The 16,310-nt window shown below is 41.2% G+C and overlaps 1 protein-coding gene and 1 long non-coding RNA gene across 4 annotated transcripts in view; one reads left to right on the top strand and one right to left on the bottom strand.

Annotated features, from left to right (window-relative positions):
- Positions 1–16,310, bottom strand: part of NCOA7 (nuclear receptor coactivator 7) — a 63,837-nt gene that overhangs the window by 31,339 nt on the left and 16,188 nt on the right. For 2 of the 3 annotated variants that reach the window (XM_080999558.1, XM_080999559.1), the window contains exons 3-4: positions 9,861–10,105; positions 2,518–2,597 (exon numbers count right to left, since the gene is read on the bottom strand). In XM_080999558.1, the coding sequence (XP_080855684.1) occupies positions 2,518–2,597; positions 9,861–10,105 (325 nt within the window). Of the gene's footprint in view, positions 1–2,517; positions 2,598–9,860; positions 10,106–16,310 lie in introns of those variants that run through there. The other variant, XM_080999561.1, reaches the window with a different exon arrangement.
- Positions 7,824–9,854, top strand: LOC308473930. The gene is made up of 3 exons (XR_013984415.1): positions 7,824–7,838; positions 9,466–9,522; positions 9,630–9,854. It is a non-coding gene; the product is annotated as an uncharacterized lncRNA (long non-coding RNA).

The raw sequence follows: 16,310 nt of genomic DNA, 5'->3' as shown, positions 1-16,310 counted from the left end.
GGTCTCTGTTTATAGCTAGTTAAGTCAATCCTTTATTGGCTTTACAAGATAAGAGGAAGTTGTATCAAGAGCAAACTTGTTTTCTAACCATTGTACATAATCCACTGAACCACAGCATGTGTACTAGAGCTTGAGCATGTAACAGCGTCTTGTACTTTTCACCCCATTCCTTCTTCTTGCTAATCTATTAATTTAGAAGCTTCTTTAGAACAGACCCTGGAGCTTTGTGGACAATGAAAACATTGATTCTAGGTGCAGTGGTGATTATTTAAAAAAAGACAAATCTGATTGCTAGAGATCAGAAAGGCTCCGACAGCCACCACCTACTCATACAGTCAAGGCTAGACCTACCCAACAAGGAGGCCAGTAGGCACAATTCCCACCTTCCCTACACTCTGTGAGTCTGTAGCCAAGATTATATGTGTAGAAATCCTTGACATGAAGGGAGATTCTCAAAGGCCAAGTACTCATGCAGAAGAACAGTACACACACAGAACCGCTTTGAGCATGTGATGGATGTGCAGGCAGATGGGAGTGCGACCATCAAGCACACAGGATGTTGATTAGCCTGAATAGTTCCACAACACCTTCACAGCTTCCTTTAACATGTCTGGGGTGAGGACTGTCAGAACTCTTCTATCATTAGGAAAGAGACTGAAAATAAAACAAACCAGGATCCTAACAAATGTATATGGAAGTCATATTTGAATTACTGCGTTCACTTCTGGCCATCACAGCTTAAAAATGAAAAGGAAAAGAAAAGGCAAGCATGGAAAATGGCAACCGAAAAAGATCAAAACTAAAATGAAGCATATGGAACTAGTTTAGCATGATGCACAAACCAGGCCGCTTTCTCCTCTGCTTGTCCACTTGGTAGAAGGAATCCCCGCCCCCCTTTCTTTTCTTTCTGCTGGACTGCAAAGGGAAAGGATTCCATACTGGGCACAGATAAGGGACTTCCCCCTCTTCCACAGGCAACATGGAAACTACTTGAAGCAGGGTAGAAAAAAATGTTTGCAGGCTAATAACTTTTTGCAATGCTATTGGGGCGGGGGGTCACACAGTTTAACTGACTGGCAATAAATTCAAGGCAGGAAAAAAATACTCCTGCATAATTAAGTTATTAAGGCTGCAATCCCAGACACAATTATCTGGGAGTAACCCATATTGTATTTAATGCAGCTTGCTTCTGAGGAGACACACACTGTATTGCACTGTGAATCTGCTGTCGTACGATTTGTTGATAGCTATGGTTCATGATAGCTAAAAGGAACCTCCAGGATTCAGAAATAGCATACCAATTACCAGAGAAGGGAGGGGAGGCTGCTGAGTTCAAGATACGCATTATTACTACTACTACTATTTTTATTATTTACTATGTATGTGAATCAGATACAGGATATATTAAAAGTTATCTGTGTCTGGGCGGAAATCAGTAAAATGCCCAAACTCTGCCAAAAAAAGCTCAACAACTTTTCTGCCCGGATTTTCACTGTTTGAAATATGGCAACCCTACTATAATTTTCCCCTTCTCCCGAAGAAGAGAAATAACTTCACTCTAAGATGCAGCACACAACAGCAGCTTTCAAAGTATGTAGGGCAATTGCATTATTATGAGTGGGGAAACTGACGCTAGGCTACAGATTCTGCTTTAAGGATATTTATGAAACTTATTTCCCTGTATTTATATACCTGTATTTATATTGTACAGATTTAGTGAGATTTCCATGAGCCAATCAGGAACGTTGGAGCAGAACAAGCAACTTTATGAAAATTGGGTTTCTGGTTCACATCTAGGAAAAGACATATGCCATGTTATAACTGACACAGTCCTCTATTTCAGGGGTCACCCAACTTTCTGGACCAGTGAGCACACCGGGAATTCTGAGAATGTGCATGGGGTGCCCCAGCTTTGCTCTTATTATTGCAAAACTACTATTGCATATCACTTTGAAATGAAATAGTGCCTGCCATTGCTTGCATGCTCAGTGAGGTGGGTAGCTGCAGCAGCGAGGACAACCCTGTGTTGGGCAGGTGGCTTCAGGGATTGGCACTGGGACTGGGCCCCCTACTTGGGCATGGGCCTTGGAAGATGCCCAGTGATTCTAACCCCTGCTGCTGGGCCTGGATCCATCCCCTGCCCTATTGCTTGATTTGAGAGGCACTCCTCTCACATTTTGTTCTTGAGAACAGTTATTTGAAATGTGGTTATGTTTAAGAGGGGGTACTCAGTATAGGTAAGACTGAGCTAGTGCATGCAGGAACCAGGCAGGAAGAGGAAACAACCTCTTGTATATTGTGGATATTTAGTGAGACCTTTAGTGGATAGATACCATTGGTGGTACTAGTGGAGACACAGGTGGCTCCTGCCCGGTTATACTCAGGAAAAGGATCACTTCCTCTTGTGAATACGATAAAAACAACAAATTAGGATGTAGAGGAATAGCATGGGGGAAAAGAATGGGCATATCACTTCCAAAAATATTCATGCAATAGATTCTGAGCAGCTACTCTTACCGTGTATTCTATTGTACCATGTGGCTTCTGAGAGACCATTTTCTTTTCTTTCTTCTCATTGGTTTTGGTTTGATTGTCCTCTGAAAGAGAAACCCCGAGACCGATTACCTAAAATGTGAACAGCTTTCAAATCACTAATTGGTAAATATAAGCAAAATAATATTAAACCAGGTTTGTCTCGGCCAAACATGAAAACTGGTGATTAACGAATCATAAATAATAATTTTATTATTTATACCACACCCATCTGGATGGCTTACAACATATATAAAAACATTATAAAACCTCAAATATTAAAAACATTTCGATACAGGGCTGCCTGTCACAGAAAAGCTATTATTGACAATATTTTTAACAGTAATGCTTGAGTGTTGCATTAAGTAAGGGAAGTATCATTGATCTTTTATTGGTAGGCTGGTAGCCACAAGTGAGTTATGCCCTAAGCTAAGGTGGGTCACCAACATTTTCTTATCTGTTTGTGTTTTTAGCAAGGAGAAAGAGGAAGAAAAACAGGCATGCTGTATATGGTAAAGAATTAAAAGTGGGTCAACGGTTGCAAGATGAGGCTAAATGTGGGTGTTACGTCAGGAAAAGTTGAAATACACTGTGACAAATGTTAACGGCAAAAAACTCTGCCACTATCTACCTGAGGAGTACACAACATGCCTAAGGGCCTGGACAAAGCTGAGATCATGACAGGACAAATCACTCAGGCATTTGCAGTATCAACAAGAATTGTGCGTTCTGCTGATGTCACAACTGCCTATGTGCGCTCTTCCCAGTCATCCAATATTTTTATGGTCTTGGTTGGGGCTCCTGGGTTCAGCAGGACTCCGCAAAAGACCTTGTATGGGCATTAGTCTTTTGCAAGATCAGAAAACAAAACTTATTTCGAAAGGATATCCTTTGTGTTCTGCTAGATGCTTTTGTTGAAGACACACGTAAGCGGTTAATTGTACAATACTGAAGCTTGAAACTGTCAGGCCATATTCACACATAAGCAGTAAAGGTACCTCTGCTGCTTACAGAACTAAAACATTCTAACATTGCCCGCATTAAACAAAGTTGTACATCAAAACAGCCTTATTCTTATTCTTATTTTTATTTCTAGAACCACCCTTCAGCTGATGATTGCGGGGCAGCACAGCAATACATAAAATCTTCCACTAAAAGAAACACAAATGAAACCAAATGCATCCTTGAAACATCATAAAATATATTAATATCACCTCCAAAGTTCTAAGTGTCAGATAGACCCTTGTTATCTCTGCTTCTTCCAAATGCTAAATGACTGAACCAGTGCATCTTTAGATGGGAGGCAAAAAGAAAATATTGAGGGTGTCAGGAAAACAAAATGGGGAATGATGGGTCCATCTAGCCTACATCTCCTCTGAATGGCAGCAGCTTTTGAGGGTCTTCTTGGGCCTCATCCAGCATCTCTGGAGATGCCAAGGATTGAACACACAAAACTATGGCTGCTTCTCCCACTTTGAATATCCCACACAGGATCTGGTATATCTGCTACGAGAACCTACCTAAGGGCCAAACAAATTATTTTTTAAAATGTCTATCCCGGGATAAACATTATGAAGGGTAGTATATAAATGTCTTAAGCAAAGAAGCAAGCATTTCTTTGAAATTTCTTTCTTTCTTTTTAACCAACACCAGCCTCTGAGGTTAGAAATTTCAGTTGAAAAGGAGCAGATAAAGGGGGCCAGGCAGGAAGAAAGCAGCTGTTTAACTCTTTCTCTTCCAACCATTTTGAAGCTCAGATTCTTCCTGCCCTACTTGCTTTTTATTTTGTAGAGGGGAAATACAGGGCTGTATGTTTTCTTCCTTGGTGGAAACAAACAAACAAGCAAACAAACCAGCATGAGATGGGAGATTTGAAGTGAAAAACCTGCTAGAAGGGAAAGGTATGAGGCCAATTTATCTTTCTTTCTCCACGGACACACACCTCCAACTAAAATCAACTTCAGAGTCAATTTTTTCATATATATTTTTTTATAAAGAAAACATCAGAGAGAAGATACATGTGCCTGTGTTTAATGTGAAATCCATCAGAATTACTATATGAATTTTTAACAATAAAGCATTGAGGTCCCATTTTCTTCAATAAGATTTGCTTCAGCATTATATTTACTATGGGAGTTGAGACTCAAGCTAGCTGCCCAATGATGGCTGCTTAATGTCTTGAAACACTTTAAAAAAAACAAAAACATTAAATGTACATTTCTAGGTGATTGTCATTATCACATGTGAACACACAGTAGCGGATATGTCATGTTTTCAGTGGGAGAGCTGTAGACGTAAAAAGCTGTAATGAAAAATATGGTTAGGTATCCTCAGAAAGCCCATTCACCTTGTCTAGTTTCCCAAGATCTATTCTCCCTGAGCCCCACTCCTCCTCCATGTGTGATAACCATCAGCAGACAGGAATCAGCGGTTTGCATACCTAACAACAGGTAAGGCTGCCTGTAATCCACACACCAGGAAAAATGCTTTGGGGCTGAAAAGCTGTGCATAACCTTTAGGAATTTCTTCTTTGCCATCTCACTGTGATCAATGGCCACAGCTTCTGGCAGAGACTCACAGCTGTCCCCGGTTGCAGAACTGTAGCCTGAAGACGGCAAGCCCTCCTCCCATTCCACGTTGATTATTCTCCCCGGGAGTTTACAGGCGGCAGCGACAGCAGAAGCTTGGCAGGCCTTCCCGGGCACTTCCGGCAAACAGCTCTTGCAGAATCCTCCTGGATGGTGGGCACAGCAGCACTCGACCGCAAACATCTTCAAGCGCAGGAATGCCAACAAGTAACCTAAATCATGTGTCCAAAAGTCCTGAGTTTCCCCTTTTACAACTTTCTTTTTTAAAAAAAGCAAGGGAAAGGTTCTTTGCCACGCCTCTGCTAAATCAGCCTCGCTGGACTTGAAAGCAAGCAAGGCTGACAGAGAACGGAAAATAAGCCACAGCAAAATCACTCAGAATACAAATTGGCCAATTTCCCCCCACTCAGAGAAAATTAGAATCGAATAGTGCCATTACTTGTGTGTGTTTGTGCGTGTGCACACACACACACTCTCACACACACAAAATCCCCATCTTTTTCTCTGCTAAGGAAGTGGCTGAGGAAGGGGCTTGTCCAAGTCTGTGGAATCCAGCTCTGAGGAAAGTGAAGCAGATTAGTGTAATTCTGCATACTCCACCCCTCAGCTGAAATATGAGCACAGTCCCCTTGTAGCAAAGGGAACAGGAGGATCCCAAGGCACAGAGAGGGCACGTAGTGTGTTGAGTTTTCACAAGCAGGGCTTATGCTAATTTTGGTATCTCTCACAACTTGATTGTAATGAGATTTATATAGATATTTCCACAGCTGCTAACTTTACAAGCACTTTTGCATTCCCACCGTATGTAATACAAATGTAAAACATGTACAGAGGACTAGCTTACACATTGGGAAGATGGGCATGGAATGTTGGGGGGTTGTTTAACACAGGGGTGGCAAATCTCCAGGAGGCCTGATCCAGTGCCCTCCCCCACCCAGGAAATTTTCCTGGCCTTTCGATAAGATAATAAATAATAATAATAATAATAATAATAATAATAATAATAATTTATTATTTGTACCCCGCCTATCTGGCTGGGTTTCCCCAGCCACTCTGGGCGGCTTCCACAGAGACCAAAAATACACTAAAATGTCACACATAAGATCCCATCAATTTCAACAGTGGTGGTGAAAATGAAGTGAAGTGAAGCAGGCACAGCACTGGGTGTTGCTGGGTGGTGTCAAATGCTCTGTTGAGGATGCAAATCACCCCCTCCCCAGAAATCTTAACAACCATCTGATGAGTGTAGAGGTAGAAATATCCTCTCCAACATGATCTGCAAGGATCAGCTGAGTAAGGTGTATGTGTGGGGTCACATCCACCACTGTCTCTTTGGCCAAAAAAGTCTAGCCCCACCCTCCACCCCTGATTTAGTGTTATGAAGATAAGCCACAGTGAGTCTCAGACTCACACACTTTTCCTTTCTCCTCCTCCAGGATGGTCATGAGATTACAGTGGTACCTCGGGATGCGAACAGGATCCGTTCCGGAGCCCTGTTTGCATCATGAATGGAACGTAAGATGCGATGGCGCGTCTGCACGTGCCATGTTTTGCTGCTTCCGCGCATGCGCACGATGTCATTTTGAGCATCTGCGCATGCACGAGCGGCGAAACCCGGAAGTAATGCGCTCTGTTACTTCCGGGTTGCCGCAGAGCACAACCCAAAAGCGCTCAACCTGAAGCACATTCAACCCGAGGTATGACTGTATCTTTATGTTCACACACAATATATAACAAGGTAGACCAATAGTCCATCAAATCCAGAACTCTCCTCATTGCCCTGGTTAGCACTAGCTCTTCAGGATTCTCAGGCAAAAATCGTCACAAGATCTATTAATTGAGATGTTTTGGGACTAAATCATGACCTCATACCATCAAAACTTTGGGCTCCACCACAGAGCTACAGCTCCTCCTAAGCATCAGTTACCAGCTTTCTGACTCTTACATACAATCTAACATATTTGTTAACAAATATCGAATAGACAAGTGTGATTTATTCCGATAGTCAGGAAGTGTATTTACAACTTGGAAATAGGTTGAAAATTTTGATCTCATGCCAAAAAACAACGCAGCCCCAATCACCACAGGGATGACTAGAGGGGGAAAGATTTGAATGCCACTACAATGCTAGCTTTGAATCTATTTGTTTTTACTTGTTAGAGCAGAAGGTTTGTGGTTACTGATTTACAATGTCACGCCTTTAAACTTTGCCCCTTTGGTGGAAAGAACCCTGTGAGGAAACAAGGCAATAGCTTGTAAAGATGACATTGAAGGAAGCTACAACATAACTGTTAACTAGAAAAGCTGAATCCAACTTAGGTTTTTGGTTTGCCAGCCCAGCCATTTGAGGTTCTAAAATGGACCATCATAAAAAATAATAGCAAAGGAATAAACCCACCAGTGTGCCCTCAGAAGATGGCCACAAATCAGACATATCAGCCAAGTTCAAATCATGGTGCACTTGTTCTGTACCCAGTGTTTGAAGCTATTGGTTCCTAATGAGAAACAATATAACCAGACCTTCTGTATCCAGCTGCGTCACTGGCAATTGGAACAACTTCTGTAAACACAACAGAACTGCCCCTTTGTCTTCTCCCTCTGCACATGGCCCAAATCTGCTTCAGGGAGCAAATTTCAGGTTGCAGGGCACAATAGGAATATTACGTTTTAAAACCTGGCATCATACTACCATTTGATGGAAGCCTTAACTCTTACCAGGTATGTCTGTAACTCTACATAGATGTGTAAACACACAGTTTTTCACATACCTTCCCCCATCCCCAATACAGCCTTCAGTCCGGTATTACCTATTGCCCCAGAGGGCTCCCCAACTCTGAGAAGCATATTTGGGGCAACCATGGAGTGCCGCAGTGCATAATGGAGAATTGAGGAAAATGTGGTGTTGGCACCACCTTGTGAAAACAGAAACACTTTCTGCTTGTATAAAGCCACTACAGGATGCAACTCAGAGACTGGTTAAAACCCGTATCAACCAGCACCAAATCTGGAGCAGGGACAAACAACATTGCGACCATAGTCCATAAATATTATGGACTATAGCTCCCCAGGTTGGGGAGAATGGGAGTTGCAATTCAAAATTTTTGGAGGGCACCACATTAGCTACCCCTGCTCTGGGGTACACCATCAAACAATATTTGGGTTTTTTCCTATTTCAGCAGGTATTTTGTGTTGCTTTAGTTGCAAAAACGAAACAGGTGATTTTGTAAAAATGCACACACAGAGATCTATTATTTCTCTGATGCTCCAATTCAAATTTAAAGTGGCATCAGAACCTTCATTATCAGACTGCTGGAGAAAGGCACAACCATGGGATCTCTAGCAATGGAAGAAGCTAATGGTCCCTTTTCAAGGTTGCTAAGAAGGCTGAAATTGCACTGTTGCCATGTAAATGCTAAACAGATTGATTATGCTAGCAAAATGTTTTATGGCTCTCCTGGATAGCTGTCTTACAAGCTCCACTCTAGTTATTTGGAATCTTTCCCAACTTCACAGGCAGACATTCTCCTTGTAGTGTCCTGCCAAATGATGGAGTCATTTTTGCAGATTCTGTTTACTCTTTAGACAGTTAATGGGCCATCATAAAAGTTACTTGGGCTGGGCAACACATGCCGTTCTTCATATTCTTCCCCACAAGGAAAAGCTAGAGCAGTGGGGCATTTTTACCGGGGGGGGGGGAGGAATAATAAACTGTATAATGAAGATTGAGACAGATACTTGCTACTCAAGAGTCTTTCACTAAAACTGATTAGCAGTAGATTGGGGATAGACAAAAGTAAGTGCTTTTTCACAGAATGCACAGTTAAATCATGGAATTCACAGCTGCGGGATTTGGCGATTGCTATCAACTTTAAATGCTTCAGAGAGGAATTAGACAAGATTATGGTCCGCCAATGGTTAATTAGTCATGGTGGCTATAGGATCTTACGTGATCAGAGACAATATAGAACTGAATACAACTGTTAAAGAGGCAACAGCAGAAGAAAGACATTTCTCCATGACCTGCTTACTTAGTGATCTTCCCAGGGTATCTGGTTGACCATTGTAGGAAGAAGGATAAAATATGATCTTAGTGGGATTATTATTATGTTCTTAAGTCTTAAAAGAAGTGTGTGTGCGTGTGTGTGCACATTCAAAAACCTCCACACTGCTAACTAACTCTTTCAATAGTGTTATATTTCACTTGGTTAAAAGATATTTTATACTAAAAATAGAATGTTTTCAACAAAATGAAAAGTTGCTAAGAAGCAGAGAGATTAGGTGAATTCCTTGTGGCTAGGAATCCTTTCAAACAGTTACACTCATTCCACTACGCTTTACCTTCTAGCTGGATCCAACCTCCACTTACAAGGTGCCAGTTTGGAGACAGGTGCCCATTCTGAAGGTAAAAGCCAATCCATTCATCCACTACATTCAAATACGTAAAAAGATATTTTATTTTGATGCTACGAAACTTCTGTCATTTCTAATACATAGAATCTGTGCTTGCAGATGGACTTCGCACACTTAACCAGTCCTGTCAAGAGTCAGCAATGTTACAGAATCCAAATGGGAGCTTATAAAACTAAAATGTGTTTATATATTCCATATTGACTTACAGAAGGTTACTGAAAGTATAGCATCAATATAATTAGAAGAAAAAACACAACACTACAGACTGTTACACTTTAAAAACACTTAAAAGATTTCAAAGAGGTAATACAGTATTTGCCTTAAACTCACCAATACTATAGTATCGCTTAAGATCTGTGCGCCTAATATCCTTTGGCTGACTGCTTTTCTTCTTCTTTTTCTCCAAGTCCTCCTTTTCCCCAGACTTTTTGCCATTTCCTTGAGAGCCATTGGTCTGCACCAGAACAGCTTTACTTCCATCATCTCTTCCAGCCTGAGTTCTACCTGCAGGTATCCCACAAGCATTTGAGGAGGCTGCCTCTGAATTTTGCTTAGCTAGCCTCTTCTTCTTCAAACTAGAAAAAAAGAAACACAATAAAGCAATATAGACAATAAACTAATTTGCAGAAATCTCACTGGGTAACCATTAATCATTATAATTTTATGTACATTGATCCTGCTAAATTGCAATGATCAGAATAACAATTCTTTGTTTATCTAACTTAGCATATCGTCCAACATTTCTCTGATGAAATTCCATAATGATAATTTTACTATTTATACCCCACATATCTTACTGGGTTGCCCCAGCCACTCTAGGCAGCTTCCACATATTTAAAAATATAATAAAACATTAAACAGTCAGGTGATTACTTCAAAAGGGATCCCTCTTAGGGCCTATCAGGTAACTGGAGCTGAGAGCAGTCCCACTGGCTGCAGTAGTGCAGCCAATACAAACCAAACCTTCATCTGCTCCATACCTGATGTCACGCATGACAACTTATTTTTTTATTAAAGACCTATAAGCATCTAAACTGACACACAAAAAATGAGACAGATAGAATCTTAAGATGGCAGAAATTTTATTTGTAAAAAAGCCAACACATTTTCACCTGTGATTATCTTAGGCCTGCACCAGCTGTAAAAGGAACAATACATATGACATTTTAAATTTTGTCTACTGCTTCTGCCCCTTGGTGCCGATGTTGTTGTGTGTGTTATTAATGTAATTTCTGTTGTCTGATCTTTGACCGTAATAGAATGACTGATTGATCAATCGATCGATTTAATACATCACATAAATATTCAGTGAAAGTGACAGTGTGACTTTATTAACCTAGATTTCTGCAAACTGCTTCTACATTTTACATTGAGTAAATATATATTAGCATATAAATAACGTAAATATAGTTTAACTAGTTTTTAATTGTTAAAAATGCACGTGGTGCCTTGTTCCTAAAATAACCAAGGCCTAAAATAATCACAGGCCAAAACACTTTGGGCTTTTTCTTTTTACAAATAAAATCCCAATTGTGGCTAAACTTGAGGTTTTATCTCTCTCGTTTTTTGAACGTACTTTACATGGCAAAGTAGTCTTCATTTCAGCAGGTTATATGCTGCTGCAACATGTCATCTTATCATGCTGCTCAGGTAACATCAGGAGTTTGCGTGCAAGTGTGAGGATCTGGCATGTCCTTCCCATACCAACATCACTTGACCAAGAAACTGAGAAACTGCTGGGATAGGAGGAGCAGTGGCAAGGTGACTCCTCCCACGTGAGCTTGGATGTCTGACGTTACTGGAGCAACACGGGACCAGTTTCTGATGGAAGCAAAGCCAGCTCCAGCCCATATGAGCCTAAATAAGGTTCTATGTTAATCCCCATCTCAAACAATACTACACTGATTAATATATTTGGCCAGCATCTATTCGTTATGTCATTGTCTAAACTTATAATTTCACAGTCAGCTGCCCAGGCTTTATTATTAGCTTTGTTTTCACATAAACATGTCATTCATTCAAGGTTATCTAAATCAGTGCCCTCTAATACATGTTTGTTCTGAGGCTCTTATAAACATCTACAAAAAAAGAGAGATCTGAACGACTCCATTGATGTATGAAGAATAACCTTTTCTTTCAAAAGTGAGATTTAATATTTCCCCCTATTTCTGTACTACATCTTCATTAATTATGTTATTGTTTTTAATTATAGTGGTAAGTCACCTTGAGCCAAAGAGAAAGTAGGAAATGGAAGGGGTGTAGTGGAATGGCACAGTACATGCTTTGAATGCCCAAAGGACCCACGTTCAACCCCACGTATCTCTGGAAAGAGCTGAAAAAGGGTCCTGTTTTGAGTTTCTGGATAGCTACTCTGCTGGTCAGTGTTGTAACTATATTGGGTAGAGGAAGGGAAGAAGAAATTTGGAGAGTCAAGTCAGGCCAGAAATGAGTAGAGCCAACTAATTCTACTTTCGTAGAATTGTAGAGGTGGAAGGGACCCAAAGGTATATATGCTTCTGTAATGGCCTATCACCAGGGAAAGAGGCTAAGGATGCAGAGTGAAATTGTTCTCTGGGCCAGCTGCAGATGACACTACTAACTACTATCAGCACAAGAGGAGCCTGGTGTGCTGGGACCTCTACAATCCAAGAATGCTGCCTTGCCCATGCACAAGACAGAGGTTTCAGTAGGCTTGGTGGAACCCCAAATTTAGAAGCACCAAAGCTTTGCAAAAAGGTTGGGGCCCTAAGAGTAACTGAATAAGAGCTGTCCGTGGTCCTGCAACTTCTGACCAGACTCCCCCTGCCACTTTCTGTGTGGGATCCAGCATCAGACCCAGACACAACATATGGTACAACTTTGGGAATACAGACACACCTTCAGGAACCCTGCCATTACTAGGCACTGTCAGGAGCTAGCAATCCTTAACAGGATGAAGAATCACGGCAACCTACTCCAACTGCAGCTCAGCTCAGAATAAACGGACATAAATCTGACATCAAGAATCACAAAACAGAGAAACCAGTAGGAGAACACTTCAATCTCCCAGGACATTCTATACAAGATCTCAAAGTAGCTGTTTTACTACAAAGGAATTTCAGAAATAGACTGGAAAGAGAAGCTGCTGAATTACAACTCATTACCAAACTTAAAACAATGGAGAAACCTGGTCTGAACAGAGACATCGGATTCTTATCTCATTATACATGACTAAGCCATTTCTCACCTTCTCACCCCTTACCTTTTCCTGTAAGACCTATTACAGTCGTTAAGAGTAGTCAACAGGCTCATCTCAGCTATCTGCCAATCTCCGATTCCCACCACCCTTCTAAGTAATACCCCTCCCCACCTTCTCAATATATAGAAGGATCTGGTAACTTCTGTTTCAGTGTATCTGAAGAAGTGTGCATGCACACGAAAGCTTATACCAAGAACTAACTTAGTTGGTCTTTAAGGTGCTACAGGAAGGAATTTTTTTACTTCGACTATGGCAGACCAACACGGCTACCCATCTGTAACTGCAGCTCAGCAGTACAGCATCTGCTATCCATGCAGATGGTCTCAGGCTCAATCCTTGTCATCTCCAAATAGGGCTGGGTAAAGGCCCTGTCTGAAGAGTTGGAGAGCCACTGCCAGTAATTGCTGAGCTAGATGGATGTATGTCTGACTCAGTTTAAGGTAGGCTCCTATGCTCCAAATATGTATAACTCCTTCCTAGGTTATTCAACCTGGTGACAACAAAACGTTGTAAAGTGGTTTTTACTTTGCAAAAAGTGCAAAAGCTAGCCCCCAAATATGCCAGGTGTTCTATAAAATTTATTAGGAAGTAAGCTTGAAGGGGAGGAACGAGTTTTATAGTATACAACTAAGAGGAACTACCTTGCTATTCTCATCCATAATTGGGCAATTAACTGAAGTCCCTTGTCCCAAAACAGGGCACCTTGCAGAATGAGAACAGGTAAGTCAAACCCGTTTCATGCACACACAAAAGGAACAAATGTTTTTAAACCATATGCTTAGCATCCTGCTTTTGAAGGCCAGAGCCAGTGGATCCTTGCTATGCAACATGTTTTCAAAATGTTTTTTTTCTTTCCCTTTCATTTTAACACAACATTTCTACCAAGAAACTGGCTTTCCCCAACAAGAGAAAATCAACACTATCAGAGGCTAAAGCTACACAGAAAGAGAGCACAGACAAAACAGACAGGGTTTCCCTCCCATTTATGAAACTGTTTATTTCAAGTACCTAGTAGAGATTATCCTGTTATTTGTTTACTGAACTCAAAGGGAGCAATTGGAATAATCATTGTTGTGGTTTAGCTTTTGGGATCTGCCCCACTTTTCCTTACAAAACTCAGAGCAGATTTGGCGCGGAGGGGAGGGAGGCGCTGGGGATGAGGAGGAGAAGTTCCTCTGCACAAGTTGAAGTCCTTGTACTAATGGGACAACTTCATTGGATAGTCTATAGTTTCTAAGTCAGGAGAAGTAATAGTTCCCCTTTATTTCCCTTTATTCATTCGTAGAACAATTTGCAGTTCTAAATGCCACACTTTAAGAAGGAAATACAAACTGGAACAAGTTCAAAGGAGGGCAACTAAGATGGTCAGGGGTATGAAAATGAAGAAGGAAAGGCTGCAGGAACTGGGCATGCTTAGCCTGGATAAGAGAAGACTGAGGGGGGACTTGACAGCAGTCTTCAAATACCTGAGGGACACAGAAGAGGGCAAATAATTCTTGTTATCCACTGCCTCCGAACACAGTTAGATCTAAGTTACAGAAGAGCAGAGATTTTGACTGAGCATTAGAAGAAACTTCTCGGTGCTAAGAGTAACTTGACAATGGAACCAATAATTCAGTAAGGGTGGGAGGCTCTCCCTTGCTGGAGATCTTCAAGCAGATGCTGGACTGCTATCTCTTGGTTGTGACCTCTATCTCTGAATATCCTGCAGTGAGCTAGAGTCTGGGTTAACGGCCTACAACACACACACACACACACCACATGACAACAGTTCTGAGTATACACATTGTCCTTGCTTGCTCACTAGACTAGGCCACAGCCTCAGAATCCTTGCCACAGGCTCTTTCGAAACAGATCAATTATCCCACAGTTTTAACCGTGATCTGAAATTTCAACAGGAGGGGAAAAACAAGAGTGTCTGGCAGATAAAACTATTTACAGTATGCAGACATTGTGCTTACAAAACCAATTATTATTTCAGTCTACAGCAAAGGCAAAAAAGAAAACAGGGGAAAGGGAGAGGACACCCAATTATGAACAAAACTAAAGCACACAAATACCTTGCGGGGGCAACAATAAAAACATTCCAGAGAGAGAAGGGTTCTGTTAGTCTAGAAAAGATACTCTGTTTTTAAACAAAAAATGATTCCATATTTTTAAATTAAAAATGAGGTGCATATAATGTCAAAAGATATATTCTCAAACACAAGAAACACATAATAATGCATTTTAGACCCAGAGCAGATCTGTGGGTACATTTTTCACATCAAAATATGTGGTGCGCTTGTACTGACTGGTGACTTTTTCTGAGTCATGCCTAAGGTTGTTACAGGAAATGGTAGGAATCAAATATTTTGGTTGTGCTTTTGTGTAGGGAAGTGTGCTGTGTTATTGGGCAGCTTTCCATGCACACTTCATATTTTTTTAAAAAAACTATTTGTTTTGAAACCAAGGTTTACAAAATAGGAAACAGCTTCCATGAGCAGGGAGCAAAAAAATCTGTCACTGAGGCATAAAAATAAGTCTGAAACTAGCTTAGAGGTCTGAAACTAATACAACTCACCTAAACAAAGCACGGGGGGGGGGGGGTGCAGTGAGCCACAGAGAGAAAGGAAATTGCTGCTGATTTGGCCAAGGGGATTGTTTATTCACAAAATGTACTGCACAGCAACTCTCGACTATAAGGGTCTATTTGGTGGCAGTGCCCAGTTTGTGGAATTTGAAATTATCAGCTGTGATTAGTTTTAGATGTTTTTATTTTACTTTAATTATATTATTTCAACACTATTGTGTTTGCTATCCTGGACTCCCTGGGAGAAAGGTTAGGATGTAAATTTATTAAATAAAACAAACAAAAACATGGCAAGCCACATTCGGTGCTGGGCATCGCCACTTGTTCTGCCTTCCCAGGATTACAGGATCGTGACAAGATTAGGCTCACCATGCTGACTGAGCCAATAATAACCAAACCTGCTCAGAGTTGCCCCACAGCAATATTAAGCACTCAACACACCAAAACTGGCTGTCTGTTTTCAAAATAAATAAATAAATAAATAAATTTTATTTATACCCCGCCCATCTGGCTGGGTTTCCCCAGCCATTCTGGGCGGCTCCCCACAGAATATTAATAACAATAACAAAAAAGCGATAAAACATCAAACATCAAAAACTTCCCTAAATAGGGCTGCCTTCAGATGTCTTCTAAATGTCAGATAAATTATTTATTTCCTTGACATCTGACGAGAGGGTGCCACCACCGAGAAGGCCCTCTGCCTGGCTCCCTGTAGCTTCACTTCTTGCAGTGAGGGAACCGCCAGAAGGTCCTCAGAGATGGACCTCAGTGTCCGGACTTAACAATGGGAGTGGAGACGCTAGTTTCACCCTAGTGCCTTGCCTTATTGCACCACAGAAATCAGTATTATTATGAAGCAGGGTGTTGAAAGGGATGGCCTGGGAGAGGATTGGCCAGAGAGGCCTGTAGGAGTGTTTGGGCCCCTAAGTCTGAGTTTGCTCACCTTTTATAGAGTGTCTATCACTGGCAG

Source organism: Podarcis pityusensis, assembly GCF_964106645.2.
Source record: "Podarcis pityusensis genome assembly, chromosome: 3".
NCBI classification, from domain to species: domain Eukaryota; kingdom Metazoa; phylum Chordata; class Lepidosauria; order Squamata; family Lacertidae; genus Podarcis; species Podarcis pityusensis.
The sequence above is the reverse complement of the archived record's forward strand: the minus strand, read 5'-3'. Positions and strand labels throughout refer to the sequence as shown.